The 21,300-nt window shown below is 33.2% G+C and overlaps 2 protein-coding genes across 2 annotated transcripts; both read left to right on the top strand.

Annotated features, from left to right (window-relative positions):
- The first annotated feature begins 1,562 nt into the window (after positions 1-1,562).
- Positions 1,563-4,564, top strand: LOC132753516 (galanin receptor 2b-like). The gene is made up of 3 exons (XM_060743996.1): positions 1,563-1,848; positions 2,406-2,693; positions 3,349-4,564. The coding sequence occupies exons 1-3, from the start codon at positions 1,683-1,685 to the stop codon at positions 3,921-3,923; spliced, it is 1,029 nt and encodes a 342-aa protein (XP_060599979.1). The 5' UTR covers positions 1,563-1,682; the 3' UTR covers positions 3,924-4,564.
- A 5,186-nt stretch (positions 4,565-9,750) lies between these two features.
- LOC132753515 (uncharacterized) lies at positions 9,751-20,925 on the top strand. The gene is made up of 9 exons (XM_060743995.1): positions 9,751-9,880; positions 11,379-11,470; positions 13,727-13,878; positions 14,517-14,668; positions 15,028-15,140; positions 17,474-17,561; positions 18,499-18,655; positions 19,890-20,007; positions 20,698-20,925. Exons 2-9 carry the CDS (start codon positions 11,389-11,391, stop codon positions 20,748-20,750), a joined length of 915 nt encoding a protein of 304 aa, XP_060599978.1. The 5' UTR covers positions 9,751-9,880; positions 11,379-11,388; the 3' UTR covers positions 20,751-20,925.
- Positions 20,926-21,300: the final 375 nt, after the last annotated feature.

Raw genomic sequence — 21,300 nt, 5'->3', positions numbered from 1 at the left:
TAATAGTAGTTTTGGTTGGCTGAGAAAAGATAGTTAGTTATTGTGTACTTGTACTTATTAAAAAATTGGGAAGTGACTCATTCACAGAAGTTTCGATATACAATTGTATTATGCACCATATTGTTTCTTTATATATATATAATATCTTTAATAAAATACGACCAAGACGAGAAAATTATTTATAACATAACATTATTTGTGTCCATTATTTGTTCAATCGGTTGACATATCGGAATCTGTCAATAGCCAATCGTAACGACAGTAACTAAATAACTCTTTAATATGAATAGAACGAACCCACGATGGTGGAAAGCCGATATAATTTTGTGTTTTCACCATCGTACTTTCGACCTTTTACCATCGTACTTTCGACCTTTCACCATCGGTGGTTCGTTATTTTCACTTTTCACCATCGTACTTTCGACTTTTCACCAATGTGTTTTCGTTATTTCGACTTTTCACCATCGTATTTTCGTGTTTTTCGTTGTTTCGAGTAATGTGTGTGTCGCGATGGCCCTAACAGGACACAATAGTCAAGAAATTATCGTTATTCTGAACGCTATTTTATACTTTAATACATAGTCACTAACCTTTTTATACTTATATATGATATATCATTATATTTCATTCACTTACTAATCTCATACTTACGAACCTAACAAAGTTACTCCTATAAATGTGAAACAAGACAGTTGTGTTGCACGAAAGGTCACGAAGTACAACTTCCGGAAATGGAGAAAAATGCGCGTCTTTTATATAATCACAAAAAAAAACAACACTTACAACAAAGCTCAATTTGATTTTCCGGATATCATCATAACAATATTTGTTAGTAGGTTTGAAGTATTATCCTTAAATGTAACCTTCCCTCTGTAAGTGGATATGATGTGAATCTGTAAATTGATATACTAAAGGGGAAGCACGCAATTAAGAAACTGCAAAACTACTATTAATAAGAAATTGTACCGACGCGTTTTGAAATGAATACTAAAACATTGAGGGACCCTAGGTAAACATGGTGTTGTGGAAAGATATGAACACTTTTTAATTAGATTAGATTATACCATACAAACAACAAATCTATTTATTATATAACTTTTGGTAAAGTAAATTTTAACATTTTCTGAAATCAGCGCGCTTCCACTAATGAAATATATATAATAATGAAAATAAATAAAATTAGCAAAATATTGTGGAGTGTTCACATGAAATGATCGAGTATAGCCGCGGTAGCACTCACTATCCACGGAAATCGCATAGAACATGTCCAGATGTCCAGAAATATTACTTACTTCCTAAGTTTATTATTTTAATGGTGCTGATAATGGTCAAGTTTGTCATGTTTTGAATGTAAAATACATTGCCGTTTGGATTGTGTGTATTTGTTACATTTCACAGTCACATTACAGTTAATTAATTTACTCATCTTGAAGTATGCCACATAAATTTATTTAATTTATATTTGAATGGACAGATCAACACACATATATTAGCACATTACACGAAGCCCCTTTAATATCCGAATCGTGATGAGTACACCTACTTGGTATTCGGTTATAACTCGTTTTAATCTAAACAAAGCGTTATTGTACGTCAAAAAGCGGTTTCATCCATACAAAAACACATACCTACTATATCAAAATCATCGTCAAATTAAGTTATTGAATGATACAAGTTTCGATATGATAGAAATTCAACCGTTTTCTGGAAATATCTCTGATATTGAACATTATGGAAGTTCGAGAGAGAAAGGGCTGTGGCAGACTCTGATAGTTGCTATTTTCCTGTCACCGATCATTGTGCTCGGTGTGCTTGGCAATATTTTCTCTTTACTGGTATGGGTCAAAGGTAAGAGTTTTAAAATATTTATCATTTGGCGATATTTATTTATTTGCTTATTTATCTACTTATCTATCTATTTTTTATTTTGATATTATTATTTTTTTTATTATTATTATTATTATTATTATTATTATCATTATTATTATTATTGTTATTATTATTATTATTATTAATATTATTATCACCGTGTTAATTCATATCGTAGGAAATTGATACAACTGAACGTGTAGACCTATGATGATAATCATCGTTAGTGATTGATATACTAATATTTTGCGATATTTCACCTCTTTATTCAGTTTTCCAAGATCTAAAGTGCAGTTTTAGGCATGTGTAGATATATGTGTATACCTACAAACCGTACGTTATCTGAAAGTTTCATCACTTATAGAATTCCATTGACCATGGCGGGAGTCGATCTAACAGCGGCTTTAACCACTAGGGCTAGTTGAATACTTTATTTTAATTGATTACAACAAAATAAGCATGTGTTATCTTTATTGATTGGAACATTAATAGGTATGTGTTATATAATAGTTATATTATTTTTTTACATCCGGTAGGTCGTCGTCGGAAAACCTCTACAGCACGTTACCTTTCAACACTGGCCATTGCCGACATAATAGTTCTTCTGACTACCGCCCTCGAATTCTGGATCACCTATGTCTTTCACATTGACGTCAAAGCAGAAGGGACTTTCTTGTGCAAGTTTTTCTACTTTATGGCGTTTTTCACGCCCTCGCTCTCAGCGTGGATCCTTGTGGCGGTTACCATTGAGAGAGCCCTCAGCGTGTGGATTCCTCATAAGATAAATGTAGCTTGTCGACCGATCACTGCCCTTGTTGTGTCAGGTAACTTTCACATTTATATTTACTCGTTTATTCATTATTCACTATTTTTGTACTCTGGTTACCCACCTGCGCATCGGCCGAATGTTTCACTATTGTTCACTTCCTCAACATTAGCGTATTCACTTAGCTGGAAGAGAGCGTATACTCTGGTGTACTTACTCTTGATGTTATTTATTTTCCTTTGTCCTTCGGGATCAACAAGGTTCAATACTGTTTATGCCGATGCTCAGGGTACAAAACACGGTACATATTTCCATCGTCCCTCATGAACAGACACAGTTAACCGAGCCTGCGCCTTTTACAGATTAAATTTGTGTTTCTTGTCCAAGAGGGATCTCCCGTCTTCCAGTGAAGATGGGTGTCATATTTATGATTTTTTATGAGTTAATTCTGGCGCAAAAGCCAACATTTACATTCAGGGTACTAATTTCAAATTACTGCGCTTAATGTATTTGCTTGATAACTTCTATAAAACTCTCAATTTGGCAGTCTTTGGAAGAAATATGGTAACTAATTGAACAAATTTGTTAATGGATATTACCCGAATGCTTTTAGACAATTCACCATTTTAAACATCTTAAGTCATATTGTTGTTTTGTTTTGCATGTAGTTGCACTTTACTGTAACAGTGATATATTCATAATTTTCTTCGCAGGCGTGGTATGTTTTATTCTATGTTTACTGTACCTCCCTGTGCTGATGGGAGTGGATGTTGTCAGTATTTTTACATCAACCAAGGCGTGGAATGAATGCCGGCCATTAACTGATACTATATACCGGAAGAACCTTTATGAATGGTTCTACATCGATTTGTGTTTATTTTTCATTGTGCCTTTTCTGTTGATGCTGGTGTGTAATATTTTTATCTTAGCCAAAGTTGTATGTCTTGCTCAGAAGCGTAGCTCTTCTCTACACGCCCAGAGGCAGAACAAGCCTTCCGGAAAAAGTAAGAAAATGCTGAAAACTGTTACCAGAAGAATTGTTATACTTACAGTGACATTCATAGTGTGCAATGCACCGCTTTCTATCCTTAACGTTATCGTGTCATCACCGGACGCAGACGACATAATTGACGCAGAGCACGTGCAGTATTACCGGATACCATTTCACGTGATGATGTACGCGAACAATGGTGTAAATTTCCTACTTTACTGTCTGATTGGGTCAGGATTTAGAAAGGATTTCATGGGCATCATACGACCTAGTAGCAGAACATCAACAACAAGATAAATCAAGCTTTGCACGAGGACAAAGAACGCGCATGCTCGTCATGTACTTCCAGTAGGGTATACATGAATACGAATAGTGAATATATTTCATGTCACTATGGCACTATATATCTAGTTAATTAAAATAAGTGTACAGTGTATTTATTAGCTGGTAAAAGGGAACATGTGAAAATGTGATATTACTAATGATGAAATTGATGATTTGTATTAAGGTGAACATGTACGTAATAGAAGGTCTGTAATACCATGAATAATTTTGTTGTCGCAAGAAATTTGAATATAAATATATGAATGTTGTTGGTAAATGTGAGATATCTGATCCGATATTTTATATCTGTATATAGAGGATTATAAACTGTTCTATAACTAAGTATTATTTTTATCGTGTAAATCTCTGTTAACTTTTTTTTCAAGGAATATTTTATAAAAAAATAAAGTGGTTGAGTTCCTGTAAACGACTTTTAAGTTTCTTTAGGGACATCTAAATGATAAGAATCACCTAAATATTTTATCTATTTTGTTGTATCAAGCATTTAAGTATAGGTGTTTGAATTTAGATGAAATTTTGATTTCAAATTATTACAAACAAACATGTTTAAAATTATGATGAAGACAAAACGAAAATAAAACTGCAAGCGGTCATTTTGCTTCGTAGTTACTGTAATAACAGCAGGGTAAAAAATATTCCTTGTAACAATTTTGTCAAAGGTAACCACTAGTGTTACTAAGATGGACACGGCTTGGGAGGATTGCAGCTGAAATTAAGGGCATACTGAAATTTTAATATGTATATAGAGGATATTGAATGAGTGTAAGTTCAATACTGAATTTATTGCACGAGTTGAATAAAATTATATTATGCGAGCCTCTGGCGAGCATAATATTATTTTATTCAACGAGTGCAATAAATTCAGTAATAAACTTACACGAATTTAATATTCTATTTATCACATACCCAAAATAAAGACCGTTTAAAGTGAAATAAGAGTCATTTTTCATTGACGCGCCTATAGTATAACGCTAACATTTAGCGCGTCTTTACACTATGTTTGTATAACGCTAATGACGTCACGTCAAAATATATGCACGGCCGTGCAATACCATATTTACGGAGTCGCAAAATCGGCACGGGTGTGTGATAAATATAAATAAAACAATTGATGATATTTTTTATAAGTGTACAATGCATATATAGAGGATATTTGTTTGTTTGTGTGTAAGATGAAATTTAATACATCAAGTGGGCTTTAAAAACAGTATTCTCACGAGTGGCGTAGCCACGAGTGAGAATACTGTTTTTAAAGTTCACGAGATGAAATAATATTACATCTTACACAACAAACAGACAAATTTTCTTTTTATTTTATGCTTAAAAACAAGTTAAAACGAAATTTCCATAATTTTAACGTTAATATTAAAACTGTTTCCCCCATTGAGAGCCCCATTTAGTCGGAATTTCTCATTAAAAACAAGAAGTCTTGAGCTGAAAAATAAGTCCGCCAATCAACGTTAAATGACGCTGATATTTATTCATTTTATCAAAAAAATATGAATGATTGCTTGTTTTAATAATAAAAACAAACAATTCTTGTAGGAGAAAAAGTCCAACCATCCATCCATATTTCTGTTACTTACTGCGAATTTATATTAGACCTGACTTTGTAAATTGTAAGCGGCAGCCATTTTTTAAAGTTGTGTATTTCATGAATGAAAATTATTGTCTAAGATTCAGAGGGATATGATTTGGATTTGTTAGTCATACACCTTTTTAAAAGAAAGAAAACTTATGTGAGGATTGTAACAGGCAAAAAATAAGTGTTGACAGATGTGAAAACATTCAGAAAAGGAGCTAGGAAAATGGAAAACTTGGAAGCTTGCTCAAGAACGCTGGGTTGTTTTACTTATTCTTCGAGTGATGGCTGTCAATGCTTTTCAATTTTTCATAAAGCATACGGCAGTTATTGCTCGTAGGATACTTTAATATGCCCAAATGCATCATAAATTATAATTCTATGCTTTCGTAGCAGTTGCATTTTATGTCTGTTGTGGAGTTCAACTTTCCTTTGGGCTCGGGAATTGCATAATATTTGCTGATATCAGTAATTTAACTTTTACTCTCAAATTTGTTAATACAACACACAAGCAAGCCAAAGCTCATATTTCTAAAATAGTATTTCTTTTTTACATTTGAATATTAGTTACTTAACTAATTGACAGGGCAACGTAACTTACGCATGTTTCTAAATTTAAGAAAGGTGGCAATTTTTTGCTTGAGTTATCCTCCCTGTATTATTTATTATACGACCATACACCCAGCAGAGCTATTCAAAAAGTGTCTTCTTACGTCTGTAAGATATGGTGGCTGATTTGGTACATTGCGCGTTGCGTTGTCGGTATCGTTATCGCTAGCGACAACACGACAAAGCGCCAAACAGCGCATTGTCGCGCTCTCGTCTTGTCGTCCTGTCTAGTGAAGCACGCCAAACGGCCCGTGGTCGTGTGGCGTGATGTCGCCATTTCGCTTGGCTTATATGCCAATCCTTCGATTTGAACCTAGCGACAATGTGACATTGCGACAAGCCGCACGACAACGCACCGTTTGGCGTACATCGTTAGCGACAGGACGACAAGATGAATGCCCGACAACGCGCCGTTTGGCGCTTTGACGTGTTGGTGCTAGCGTGTTAACGCACAAAAGCATTCCAAATCAACCACTACAGTAAGGAGACACTTTTAAATAACCGTTACTTTCTACGTGGATTATGTACAGATGAAATATACGGTGTCCTTCTTTGGACATTTAAAGGACTGCTATTGACATGCACTATTTTTTTCTAAAAGTTTTGTCCGCCTTTCTGTATTTTATAGATAAAATAGCAAGATTTTACATTCTCGCAAGATACTTTTCGCGCCATTCAACATTGAATTTGTCTCATGCTTAACTTAAATCCTCGTGCGAATCGAAATATTAAAATCTTCGCGATGATTAAACTTAATTTTCGCATGTTTCATTCGAGAACTGTAACTTTTTTACAGTACTAGTGACTATAGAGAAAGTCAACGAAAGAGAATGTTAAATCTCGCTTCTTATCTATTAAGAACAGCCAGTGCGCTGCTTGATAGTAAATCAAGAGCCTTAAGATTTTTCAATAAGGGCGATAGTTCTGTCAAAATTCACAATTACAATAGCTCTCCCTATATTTCGAATAGTTGAGCTAAAACAAGAGATTTAGTCAATCTTCACAGGCGATATTTTAACTGTCTCAAACAGGACACTTTAGAAACCGATGGAAAGTAGTGCGCATCTCATGAGAAAATTCAGTTTATCGAGAAATTGGATGGCCATTTCCAGGAGCAAAGTAACTGTTGATTTTAGCATTGACGAAACTACTAGTTGGTCGTTGGAAGATGGTACACCACTTAGTTGTTTTTTTTATATCGTCTGACATTCAATAGAAAACAACATTAAAGTGACATTTAATGTACCCACCGCCACACACACATAAAAAACAAATAAAAACAACTGCCATAAACGGCTGAGCATTGCGTTAAGGTAAGCATGTGAATATGGAAACTTACTAAATTTGGGGTCCAAAACGAAATCCATACAACATTGACGCAAAACAAGTCAGAGACGATTTCAATGTTGACTGACATTTTTTGAAATTTGGAAATTGGTTAGATTTCAGCCAATTTAAAATTTTATTTTTGTAAAAATGAATTCTTCCCTTGATAGGCCAAAATTCCTGGAATCCCAACTTTTATTCCAAAAACTTTTTCAAATAGTTTTATTTCTTTATTTTTTCAACTAAATATAAGTCTTTTATAAATTTTTTCAAATTTATAATTAAAAATTTTTTTAAATTTTTCGGTTTTTTTAAAAATGTGTTTTAATACTTCTTATTTTTTTCTAATTTCTTCTTATTCTTTAAAAGACATTTTTGAAGGAAACCGCTATCCAAATATCCCTTTGGATTTGAAATTTTTCAAAAATTTTTATAACTTTTAAAAAATTTATAGGGTAAAATTTAAACCAATGTAATTTCTTGTTAAAAAAATTTCCTTCTTAGCTAAAATTCACAACGTGAAAAACCAAAACTTTATTTTATTTTGTAATTTTCAAATTCAGTTTCAAATTTTTTTTTTTGAAATTTCAATTTTCAAGATAAATTTACAAAATTAAAAAAACAGGATTGATAGGAGCTTAAAATCTTTTTTTAGAAACTTCTTAAGATATTCAAAAGTATGTAATAAAAGGTGAAATTTAACCTTTTGTTTAAATATAAAAAATTTTACAAAAACTTTTTTTTTTACATGTACAAAAATTTAGCAAAATTTTCATTCTGGGTTTGGTTTTAAACGAACCGATCTTAAAAATAAATACGACTCCCAATTTTTTGAAATAGACCGTGGTCCACGGGTTTTTGCCGGGGACACAAGGAACCCGGTTTGCTTTATTTATTTTTCCCCTGGTTCAAAAAAAATTAAAATTTAAACTAAAAGGGGCTCGCCTAGATGCAAAATAAATATACAAATAAGGTTTTTTTACCCTAAGGTTAAACACATATTGCGGGCAAGTCAGCTAAGACGTGACAATTTCGGTGCGACCCCCCATCGGTCCAGAATGGTCGTTTCACTCTTTTTTATTTTTTTTTCAGCTTAAAATTTTTCGAGTTGTTTATATAATCTTTTAATTTTTATAATTATAAATTTTTGTTGACACATTTTCTCTTTTTAGTTTTTCCAAAAACTCATTTTCCCCGCCCCTCGCTTTTTATTTAAAAAAAAGAAATCGTAAAAAACTTTTAAAAAATAGCAAAAAACACAAGTTCATGATCATTATATTCCGAACACACTTTTTTTGAATACACTTTTTCAAAAATTGACTTTCAGGGCGTTTTTCCCCTCATGATGTTTTTTTCGGTTTGTTTTTTCTAAAGATACGGTGTGCCGCAGGATGAAAATTACGACGGACCGGAAATGATGCGTATACCCTTGACACCGTGAAATTACCAAATATAATTTTCACGGATAAATCAGTAATCCACTGAAAAGCATAAAATAAAAAATGGTGTTTTTTATTTGTAATTTTTTTTTAGTAAATTTGGAATTTTCTCCTTGAAATTCGGGGGACAAAATAAATCTGACAAAAAAGCTTAAGTCGGGTGCATTGTATATCATTGTGTTAGCTTTTAAGCCCGACTTGTGAGAGAATTTTTTTCAAATGATCACTGCAAGACAGCGTCTTCATTTTGTTTGTACCTCTGGTAAACCTGTATACTGTACATGTACATCTCACAGGAAAATTTGGGCAAATACATGTAATTCTTCTTTTATATTTATATTTAATTATTTGTAAACCTTCTCCGCTGTTTAAATTGTTTTGTACATTTATGCTATATACTGTCTTGCCATATATAATGCATTGTATATCCTCATGGGATATATAGCCTTATGGAATATTCAAAATAAACTTATATACGTATTTAGATATACTATACGTAAAGTTTTAAAATTTATCAGTTTATGTGTGCATGTGTGTGTGCGTGCGTGTATGTTATATGTATGTATGATGTTATGTTATAATATGCGATGCGATCCGATCCGATATGATGTAGTATGTATGAATAGTTACCACAAATGATTTGTAATAACTTTTATAGATCTTTCTCTTCCTGTTCAATAGTTAACTATAAGGAACTATAATACTGCATGTGATGTTTATATAAATTTAATATATAAGTCCTTTTAAATATTTGAAAAAAAAGAAGAAAAAAAAACCGACACATTTTTTCGCGCATAAATACTTACTGTACCCACTTTGCATAAGCCACATAAACCGGTTGAGATTTCAATGCACGATTTTCTCGTGATTTCATGGAAAACACAGAAAATATTTGACGAGGCATGTAGGTCATTGTTTTACACTCACAGTGAAGTTAAGATCTTAGACTAAATGTAAGTATCATTGTATTTACTAAATTTATTATTTGAGATTTAACAAATTTTACAATTTATATGATATCATTTTGAACAACAAAACAATTATTTGATATATATACGAGTTTCTCGAACATGGTCATCTGGTCACTGTACATCGAACATTTCGAAATGATGGACAAAATGGACCGGTTGTTGGCTTATTTTTTCCTCAACTGACTGAAAGACGTTTCAGCGTTTGGTCTGCTGAAAAAAATAATAAAGAGACAAGCATGTTCTGTGTCAATAAGGGCATATTCTGTGCTGTCATGCTTTGTTCAACTAATATTTTTTACTTTGTTGAACCTACAGTAAAGAAACGCCCGGAACACTTTGTCACATGATTTTGCGATATATTGATAATACATGTATTTCGTTTTTGTTTTGTTTTTTAATTATTTTAATTTTAATTTGCTTTTTACAACTGTTACAGAAGATGGGATGCATATCACTGACTGTGACTGTGATTTTTACTTCCTAAGGAAGGCCAAATAAGACATAATGGGTTAAGAGCAAATTTTTTACCTGAATAATCTAGAACTTAATTTTGAAATGCTAATTATGTCAGAAAAGTAGCAAAATGTAAACAAAGTAGTATTTTGACTACAAAATGTAAATAACTGTTACTGTACTTTGATGCCAAATAGCAGCAGAATTAATAATATTTCTGCATATCTATGTTGTATTATTTTATGTCTATCTCCAGACCACAGGTGCTTGATATTCTGCCAATAAGTAAGAATTAGATTTAAATTATAATAGGGGTAGACATTAAACTTTAATTCTTATCTATTGACACAATATCAAGCTCCTTTGCTCTATACACACCTTTTCCGTAATATATAATGAAGTTATTAGACATTGCTGAGTACAATATTGAATTTTATTGGACTAATACTCGTACATAGCTATTAGACCAATATTGGACGAGGTGCTATCAGTTGTGTACTCGACAATGCATGATGACATCTTTATTTCGCTTTTATTTTCACACAACTTGGTCACTTTGAACACAATAAGGATTTGATATGAATCAGTTTGGACGAAGTTTACCTGTCTAGTGATTTGATATGACGTTTTTGGACTCAGGAAGTAAAACCAAGATTAGATGGAGTACAATATATTAATTTAAAGGAATTTTCGATTGGCGAAATGAAAACGAGGCTAAAATAAACTGACTAGATTGGATATCATAATAATCTATATTTGAAAATCAAATGGTGTGGAAGTTAATTGCTTACATTTTATGAGATGTGACATAACGGTACATGTTGACGTGGTGGTAGAAGTTTACTATCCTTCTCAAATCATTTATCATATATACATCATACATCTTTAAGGAATAGGAGAAACATTTTAGACCAACCACCTTCGTATATATGTGTACATGATGAATTAGTCCCAACACCATGGCGCTTATGTAGATAGAATTATAACGTTAAGTACCAAACAACGATATGTACATTTATATTTGTAGACGAAAAATCATGGATATTTCTGGCTTTTTACTATTTCTTGGCATGACGGTGATGCAATTCAGCGAAGTGTCTTCCGTCACATTGTCATATAGTAAGTGTATTTATTTCCACTCGTTGTTGAAGATTTACTCGGTGCACATAAGTATGGATTAGTTGATTTAGATGTTGAGTCCTGGCGTCTGTGGCCAAGCCGCTGTGAGTTCGAATCCCGCCTGCGTCTTTGAATTCTTTCAGGCTCAAACATGGTGCCTGTCCGTGCATGGAATAATGCACGGTAGGGTTCCTGAGGTCTTCCTCCATCAGTAAAGCTGTAAAGTCGCCAAAACACCTTTACTGTGTTGTACGATGTAACTCCTGCCCCCACCCCTCGAATAAAAATGTTGTTGAGTCTAAGCTGTATGAGTTACATTTAATTATTCATAATATTAAATAAATAAATAAAAAATTAAGTAAATAAAAAGTGATAATGTTAATAATACAAACTATATATAATAATTTGATAAAACTTTGTTAGCATCCTATGTCATTTGCGCTGTATGTGTACTACTGTGTACAATTGTATACGATTCCATTGGTACAGTATTCAATCGGTACAGTTACATGTACACAGACAGCCATTCGTGTGTATGTGCGTGCGTGCGTCCGTGTGTGTGTTTTTTATTAACGAAACCGCCTGTTTTGATATACTACTGTGTTGACAAAGTCGTTTTACGTTTCACTAAAATTGTTTCATGGATAGTTTGTACTTCGTTTAAACAATGTTGCACATCTAGATATTATTTTATCGTTTTTATGCCCCCGGGCATATAGTGATTGAACCGTCCGTCCGTCCGTCTGTCCGTCTGTCCGTACGAGGTTAACCTAGAACGACAAGTTGGATTTTTCTTAAGTTCTACCTGTACCAATGGCTTCTAAGTTTACACACTTACTAATCAATACAAAGTACACAATCTGGGCAAGTTTAATAACTCTGGCTTTCATATTTACCAAGTTATTGCCCTTTTCAGCACTTAGAAAATGAATAATGGTTAACCTAAAACGGCAAGTTGGAAATATCTTAAGTTCTATCTATACTAATGGCTTCATAATTTCCACACTTACTTATCAATACAAAGCACACGATATTGCCAAGTTATATAACTGTGTCATCCATATTTCCCAGTTATTTCTCTTTTTTCACTTTGAAAATAGGGCCTTGTCTGGTTAACCTATTTCGGCAAGTTGAATTTATCTAAATTGCTTAATTTCTTTACTGATATCTTTCATATTTAGTAGGTGGATACCTTTGATTGTCCTCTAATTTTTTTTAGAGTAAGCGGTCTCTAGGGTCAAGGTCAAGGTCACTGGTTTAAAAAATAAATATAAACCTTTTTGCTCATACAGCCTTTATTTTTTAGTTAATGTCTTAGTTTAATACAAACACTTCCTTATTTGGATGTAGTATGGGGTCATTTGGGTCAAGGTCAATGTTACCAATGTCAATGTCACCAATGTTAAAAATAGATTTTTACATTTTACAGGTGTATTGACCTTATTCTATAGACAGATGTTATTTATAATTGATAGAAACATAAACTTTGATGGAGTTAGTGGTCAGTTGGGTCAAGGTCACCAGTGCTAAAAATAGATTTTTACACATTTGCTCATACAGCCTTTATTAAGTGACAGATATATTTTATATTTGGTAGGAAGATAACTTGCATGGTATTCATCCTTTTGATTGGGGTAGGGATCAGTGGGTCAAGGTCACTTGTGCTAAAAATAGATTCTTACACTTTTGCCCATACAGCTTTTATTTATTGACAGTTGTATTTCATATTTGGTAGGAAGATAACTTGCATTGTATTCTTCCTTTGGATGGAGTAAGGGGTCAGCTGGGTCAAGGTCACAAGTGCTAAAAATATATTTTTACACTTTTGCCCATACAGCCTTTATTTATTGACAGATGTATTTCATATTTGGTAGGAAGATAACTTACATGGTATTCTTCTTTTGAAGAAGTTAGGGGTCAGTTTGGTCAAGGTCATCAGTGCTCAAAATAGATTTTTACACTTTTGCCCATACAGCCTTTATTTAATGACAGATGTATTTCGTATTTGGTAGGAAAATAACTTGCATGAAGTTGAATATTTTTCAACTTCACAAGTCAGAGCAATGACTTGGCAACTTATATTTTTCACAATTACAAAATGCCATGACTTTGTCAAGCTATAAAACTTGTGTTTACAATTTTGTGGTGATTTTTCTGTCCATAACTGAGTGAATGGGTAAACATTTATGAAGTATTGCTACTGACAAGAATCTGAGCCGAGGGCATTTGTGTTTAACAAACACGTTCTTGTTTTAGAATGTTTTCCAAACAACACAATCTTAGTATCCGGACTACCAACTGATTCTGCGGCGTTGCATTATTTTGCCATTCAAGAAGCTGATGGAACAAACTGTAATGTGACTGGGAGCATTCCTGATGGAACAGCCCTAGTTTCTGCCTGTAATAAGGTAAGTAATTCTTCTTTAAATCGTTTGAAATATATCTTAATTACGATGAACGAAAGTTGTTCCTCGTTTTCAGGTTATACTTGACATAGGTACTGACTTTCTTATTGATTCTATTGACGGATATTCGCTTAAAATACAAGAGATTACAAAACATTAATTCATATCGATTTTTATTCAAAGATGAGAAAATCAATTCATTTAATTTTGGATAAAACCATTGAAAATAAAAAAGTAAACTTATATACACGAAATAAATAAATAATAGGTGTATGTTGCTTTACTCGCCTTCGTTTCATCATCGCATTCAAAATTGAAAGAGTTGCTTTTTGAAATAAAATGTTCACAATTTCTATACAATCATATGAATTCGCAAAAAAAAAAATGATTCTCAAATATATGCGAAAATAATCTGACGCAAATAAAACGATTCTACGGTACATAAATTGGGTTTTAACAGATAGATACCAGTATGTCGTTTTACATTCGATTTAATTGTACTTTACAGTTCATTTAGAACATCTAGAAACAATCTGATTGAAGTTCAGATCTACTTACGTTATTTCTTGCATGCGTAGCGTTGAACAGGAGCTATTTTTTTTATCAGATTGCATTAAAAAATGAGCACTTTATTTTTTCAGGACGAGCCTATTTACTTTTCATACGGATCATATAGTGGCATGGCGGAAAGCCAAATATATGGTGGACAACAAGTTACTACTATTAACATTACTTGTATTGAAATCAGTGACAGTGGTGTAGCTAAAACCATCAGCAATAACTTTTCAGCCGCGTAAGTATATACCGGTCCTCGCAGGTTACAGACCTTGTTGCGCATGCGCACTGAAAGTATGCTGATAATCAGAAATTTCCTTTGTTGTCATATAAAACAGTCAGTCAACATAACAGCCACTGTTAAGACATTATCTTGCCCTGTTACTATTGGTGATTTTTAAGTCAAGGTCAATGTCTTTATAATTATATGTATTTGATGTAACCCAGGTTCTTTGTTAGGTTTATTTTGTATTGCTCCCAGAAAAATGCTTAACTCTGTGTAACATGTACAAGACGTCTGTTACGCAGCATTCACATCCCTACTTCTAATCAAGGTTTATTTGTTTAGTTCTTGATTGGTTATTTTATAAATTTCAGAATACAATTTCAAGACGAACAAACTCTTTCTCCCGAATATGACATCATATCCACGTTGAACCCGACGTCAGCACTTGTTGGACAGGATGTTACTTGGACAATAATATACCCAGGTAGATTTGTCTGTATAGACACTCATTCTGTGTTAATTCTGGGTTTGAAATCAATGGCCAAATGTTACCGGTACAGACCAAATTCAACTGGCACAACTGTGCCTTTCTGTGCATGTTTTAAACTATTCGCAATTTAGTCAGTACATACTTTGCATGAAATTCCCCAAAATGTTGAATGGTTTTGTCCTGGATCCTGGGTTATAAACAATTACTTTAAGCTCAAACTGAAATTTCAGGTATCTGATTGGTCAGAAAGTGGCACAATATGTACTCTGATATCGATTTTTACAAATGTTTAGTGCCATTAATTTTGTCAAGAGTTCAAGTACAGATATGGTTTTGGAACTTTGTCAGCAAGGTTCACGTCTAGGGTTGTGCATTATTACATTGTTAAGCATTGTGCGAACACTTATTGTATTGTATATAAGAAATGCTATTTATAAAAGATTTAAGAGCGAGTGACACTAGTGGAATTCGACCTTGAGTTTACAGTGCTATTTTGCATTTCAGCTACTAATGTACCGTTATAATTTTATAACACTTTGTTTGTAGCAGAACTATGCGTTTCTGACCGATTTTTAGTGAAAAAATCACGACAAAACAGTGAATATGAAGTAAAAAGTTTGCTTGTGACCTCAGAAAAACAAGTAACATACCAAACCACCTCTGGATTGTCGAAATTTTGTGACCCCCCCCCCGGGTAAAATTCACTGATCTTCGCATGATTGTTTTAAGTTATACTTAGATAGACACCACTAAACTGATGTAGAATTTTTTTTTATGCCCCCGGGCATATAGTAATTGAACCGTCCGTCCGTCCCTCCGTCTGTCCGTACGAGGTTAACCTAGAACGGCAAGTTGGATTTTTCTTAAGTTCTACCTGTACCAATGGCTTCTAAGTTTACACACTTACTAATCAAAACAAAGTACATGATCTGGGCAAGTTACATAACTCTGGCTTAAATATTTACCAAGATATTGCCCTTTTCAGCACTTAGAAAATGAATAATGGTTAACCTAAAACGGCAAGTTGGAAATATCTTAAGTTCTATCTATACTAATGGCTTTATAATTTCCACACTTACTTATCAATACAAAGTACATGATATTGCCAAGTTATATAACTGTGTCATCCATATTTCCCAGTTATTTCCCTTATTTTCCTTTTGAAAATAGGGCCTTGTCTGGTTAACCTATTTCGGCAAGTTGGATTTATCTTAAATTTCTCCTAATTGCTTAATTTCTTTAATGATATCTTTCATATTTAGTAGGTGGATACCTTTGATGGTCCTCTATTTTTTTATGGAGTAAGCGGTCTCTAGGGTCAAGGTCAAGGTCACTGGTTTAAAAAATAAATATAAACATTTTTGCTCATACAGCCTTTATTTTTTAGTTGATGTCTTAGTTTAACACAAACATGCCAAGGGAGGTCCTCCTTCTTTGGGTGTAGTAAGGGGTCATTTGGGTCAAGGTCAATGTTACCAATGTCAAGGTCACAAATGTTAAAATAGATTTTTACATTTTTACAGGTGTATTGACTTTATTCTATAGACATATGTTATTTATAATTGATAGAAACATAAACTTTGATGGAGTTAGTGGTCAGTTGGGTCAAGGTCAATGCTACCAATGTCAAGGTCACCAGTGCTAAAAATAGATTTTTACACATTTGCTCATACAGCCTTTATTAAGTGACAGATATATTTTATATTTGGTAGGAAGATAACTTGCATGGTATTTATTTTATGCATGATAGGGATCAGTGGGTCAAGGTCACTTGTGCTAAAAAAAGATTTTTACACTTTTGCCCATACAGCTTTTATTTATTGACAGATGTATTTCATATTTGGTAGGAAGATAACTTGCATGGTATTCTTCCTTTGGATGGAGTAAGGGGTCAGTTTGGTCAAGGTCACCAGTGCTAAAAATAGATTTTTACACTTTTGCCCATACAGCCTTTATTTATTGACAGATGTATTTCATTTTTGGTAGGAAGATAACTTACATGGTATTCTTCTTTTGGATAGAGTTAGGGGTCAGTTTGGTCAAGGTCACCAGTGCTCAAAATAGATTTTTACACGTTTGCCCATACAGCCTTTATTTAATGACAGATGTATTTCATATTTGGTAGGAAGATAACTTGCATGAAGTTGAATATTTTTCAACTTCACAAGTCAGAGCAATGACTTGGCAACTTATATTTTTCACAATTACAAAATGCCATGACTTTGTTAAGCTATATAACTTGTGTAACATTTTTTTAAATATTGCTACTGACAAGAATCTGAGCCGGGGGCATTTGTGTTTAACAAACACGTTCTTGTTATTTTTAGCATCTTACAAGATACAGATAACAACTTGCACGGCTTATCCTGGTACAGCTGTTCACGCTTCCGAATCCATTGAACTGATTTCAACATGGTATGTATAACATGTGAATAATAAATATTGCTAGATTTAATAAAACCAACACAGTTAAATGACAAGTTCCATAGGCATTTGGATTTCATTTTGACTTCTGGCATACGGAACATCACGGCTATTATCAATGATATTGTTCTTATCCGAAAACTGACGGAAAGAGCCGAGAAAATTTGTAAATTTACGCCACCCTCTTCCAGTATTAAACCTGACAAATAAGTTTACCGTTTTTTGCCATCCTTTTTCATGGGACAATAATTTGTATACTATATCAGAAAACATGATGATTTTTATAGTTTAAATTATTGTTTACTTTTATGTGGTCGTGATTGTACACAGTAACATAGAAATATTGCTAATAGTAAAATTATATTTATTTACTAACATTTAAATGATAATTTTGTGATTTTTTTTTCAATTAAGCTTCCAATTTTTGGCTCCTTATTCCCTTTCACTCGATCTGTCCCCCGAACACCTAATACTTTTGCAATTTGTTCCAATTCTGAGCATTACAACCAGGATTACCATATCCATGTATGTGTATCCCATTAAAAGATGCTCATTGTTTTTTTTACATATTGAGCTTTTTTAGGAGGAGAGAGACCCCCATCTACTCTCATGCTATGATATGTTAGTTTGGCTTTCACGCCATTTTAAAAGGTTTGGTCATATCTTGGCAGTTGGTCCTCCTAACAGGCTTTCAAGTAAATTCAAATTTCTCCAAACACTCCTCCTGGATTCACAAATCTAATGTTCTCCCTACACAGTAAAGCGGGTGAAGTTGTGGCCCTCATATAGGGAACCATCTAGCTTGCGCAAATTGGACATAAATTGTGGATAGTTGATATCAGTTTCACTTTAATTTGTGTTTACTTTAATCTCACTTTTCCATCAGCAAAATAATCATGTATTCTTAATTATAATTACTTATTTTCAGGTGCTCTAGTATAAGTGAACTTATTACTAATTTCGTCTCAAACGGTAACAACACGAATGCCGTAGCAACAATGAATGCCTTCAAATTTTATGGCTATGACTATATGTTTCTGATGTGCGATGTCCTTGTTTGTCCCCCGGGATCAAGTTCATGCACAGTAAGTATAACAGAACTATATGTATACATGTACAGTAACACAAATAAAAATGCACTTTGATGTAATAATACCACGACGTTCAGGGACCCTTTTCAGTCATGTGACCTGACAAAAAAAACTATACATCAGTCATACAACCGCTTTTAAGAATTATTTGCCTTTTTGTGTTTATGTTTTACGTTTGTTAACTTGATAATTACAACAGAATTCCAGGATAGTGTCAAGAAAGTTTAGACTTAATGGATTCCTTCTTGAAACCAAGAACATTGAGGATTAATATGAGCTGGACTTCCTCATGTCCGTCAATTTTTTACACATGTAATAAAATGAAATTACTTGAATTAGTGCAATTTATTAGCCAAAAAAGCTACACAAGGCCCTAAGTTTGAACAAGCCGGTATGACTTATACGAGGGCAAATCCAGATATTCGTAGACTTTTCGTGTAGTCATGTGTTACAAAATTCATCTTTAGCTTTGCACTATGTTAAACGAAAGAAAAGAAATTGTCCATTTAAAATACCACATGTGTAAATGTATCGATACAATAAGCATAACATTTAATGGCATGAAGCCTAAACTATAAAACTTAAATTTTTAACAAATTAGCTGGGGCTCTTAAAACAGAAAGATTTGCAAAGGATAACTAAGAAATATACCCTGAAATAAATTGAAAATCTAATTTTTATGTTATTTTTTATAACGAGAAAAATTATTCTGGATAAAAAAGTGAGCGAATTATCTGAAATTTTGCAAACAAGTCATTGGTCCAGATCTACATGAAATGGAACATTTATCTCAAAAAATATTACCAGTCCAATCATGTAAAAAAAACCTAATGAAGTTCTTTCAACTACATGTAAAATATTGTCTTTTCATATGTTTTTGTTTTACTGTTGCAACAAAGCTTTATTGTGAATTAAGCTTTCTGTATGCTAATTGTAACATTTAAGGATGTTTATTGTGTTTATGTCATCTAATTAGAACCTGGTAAGCTTGCACATGCGCACATATTGATGTTTAGAATCTGGCAAGCTAGCACATGCGCACATATTTATATTTACAACCTGGCAAGCTTGCACATGCGTACATATTTATATTTACAACCTGGCAAGCTTGCACATGCGCACATATTTATATTTCTGCTAATTTTCTCCATTTGGAAAATGAAATCTGTCACACAATGCCGTTTTAAAGCAGGTAAAGTCCCTTAAAGTTCAACTTTTCTATTTTTAGACATCATGTAGCCAAGGAAGAAGAAAGAGAAGTGAGATTGAACATCATGGTGAATACATAAAAACCATCAGTAGTGTTTTACATCTTGCAGACACAAAGTCTGCTGCTTCAGTAATAAGTAAGTTACGTCCGTTTTTAGGTCCGTTTCATTTTAAAATGTGCCCTTTCGTTGTCATTGTTACAAGGGAAGGACCACAAATACATTTTAGCCGCGCCATGATAAAAACCAACATAGTGCGTTTGTTACTAGCATGGATTCAGACCAGCCTGCGCATCCGCGCAGTCTGATCAGGATCCATGCTGTTCGCTATCAGTTTCTCTACTTGTTATAGGGTTTGTAAGCGAACAGCATGGATCCTGATCAGACTGCGCGGATGCGCAGGCTGGTCTGGACCCATGCTGGTCGCAAACGCACTATATGTTGGTTTTTTAACGACGCGGCTCTTATGTATACACTGTCCACGAGGTGATATATTTTTCCTCGTAAATCGTGTTCAATGAATAATTAATGAATATTACTCAATATAAATAAATACATGTATAACTAACTAAGGAACGAATAATAATAAGATATAAATGAATATTACTTGGTTAAGAATGTTAAGTAATTAAGAAATAAATGAAAAATGCAAAGTTATGAATTAATATTTCTAACTGAAAGTACATTTTACTAATTTATGACTACCTTATGAATAAATATTTTTGAGTAAGTTTTGAATGAATGAAATGAATGGAATGAATGAATGAATGAATGAATGAATGAATGAATGAATATTGTTTAATCAGTGAACCCCTTTATTTTTTTCAGTTTCCGGGTCTTTCGTATCATTTCTTCTTGCGATCCTTCACTTATTGTTTTGAAATCTTGCTGGACGCGTGAAATATGTGAACAAAAAACGAAGCAATTACATTATTTAATGGAATTGTTGTGAATGTAACCATGCTATCAGATAATTAAAGAAGATGTTAAAACAATATTATTGTTGTCAGATTTTCAGTGTCGTTTTGGAAATAAAAATATAGCATAGAAATATAACCTTTCTGTTATTCTGTCAATAATAAAACAAATGCATCATAGACGTGTTTGTTTTTATATATTTTCTTATTATTTTTTTATGCTCACACCAAAAGAAAAAAATAATGGAAGAGTTATATTAGTTTTGTATCATCCGTCCATTCCTGTCCGTTAACTTATTCTGACCGGTCCATAGCTTTGTACATCTCTTATGAATGGATTTTGAAATAATCATGTATAAACGTGAAGCAAAATTCGACTTAGATATGTGGCCAAAAGATCTTGAAAGGTCACACTTCTGTCTTCAAATTAATTGTTTTATTGTAGTGCACTGACGTTCGTGTTCGGACAAGAATTCTATCTATCTTGTCTTGGACATAATGAAACCGTGTCACG

This window comes from Ruditapes philippinarum, unplaced genomic scaffold (genome assembly GCF_026571515.1).
Source record: "Ruditapes philippinarum isolate M1 unplaced genomic scaffold, ASM2657151v2 ctg5198_1_1_1_1, whole genome shotgun sequence".
NCBI lineage: Eukaryota > Metazoa > Mollusca > Bivalvia > Venerida > Veneridae > Ruditapes > Ruditapes philippinarum.
The sequence above is the reverse complement of the archived record's forward strand: the minus strand, read 5'-3'. Positions and strand labels throughout refer to the sequence as shown.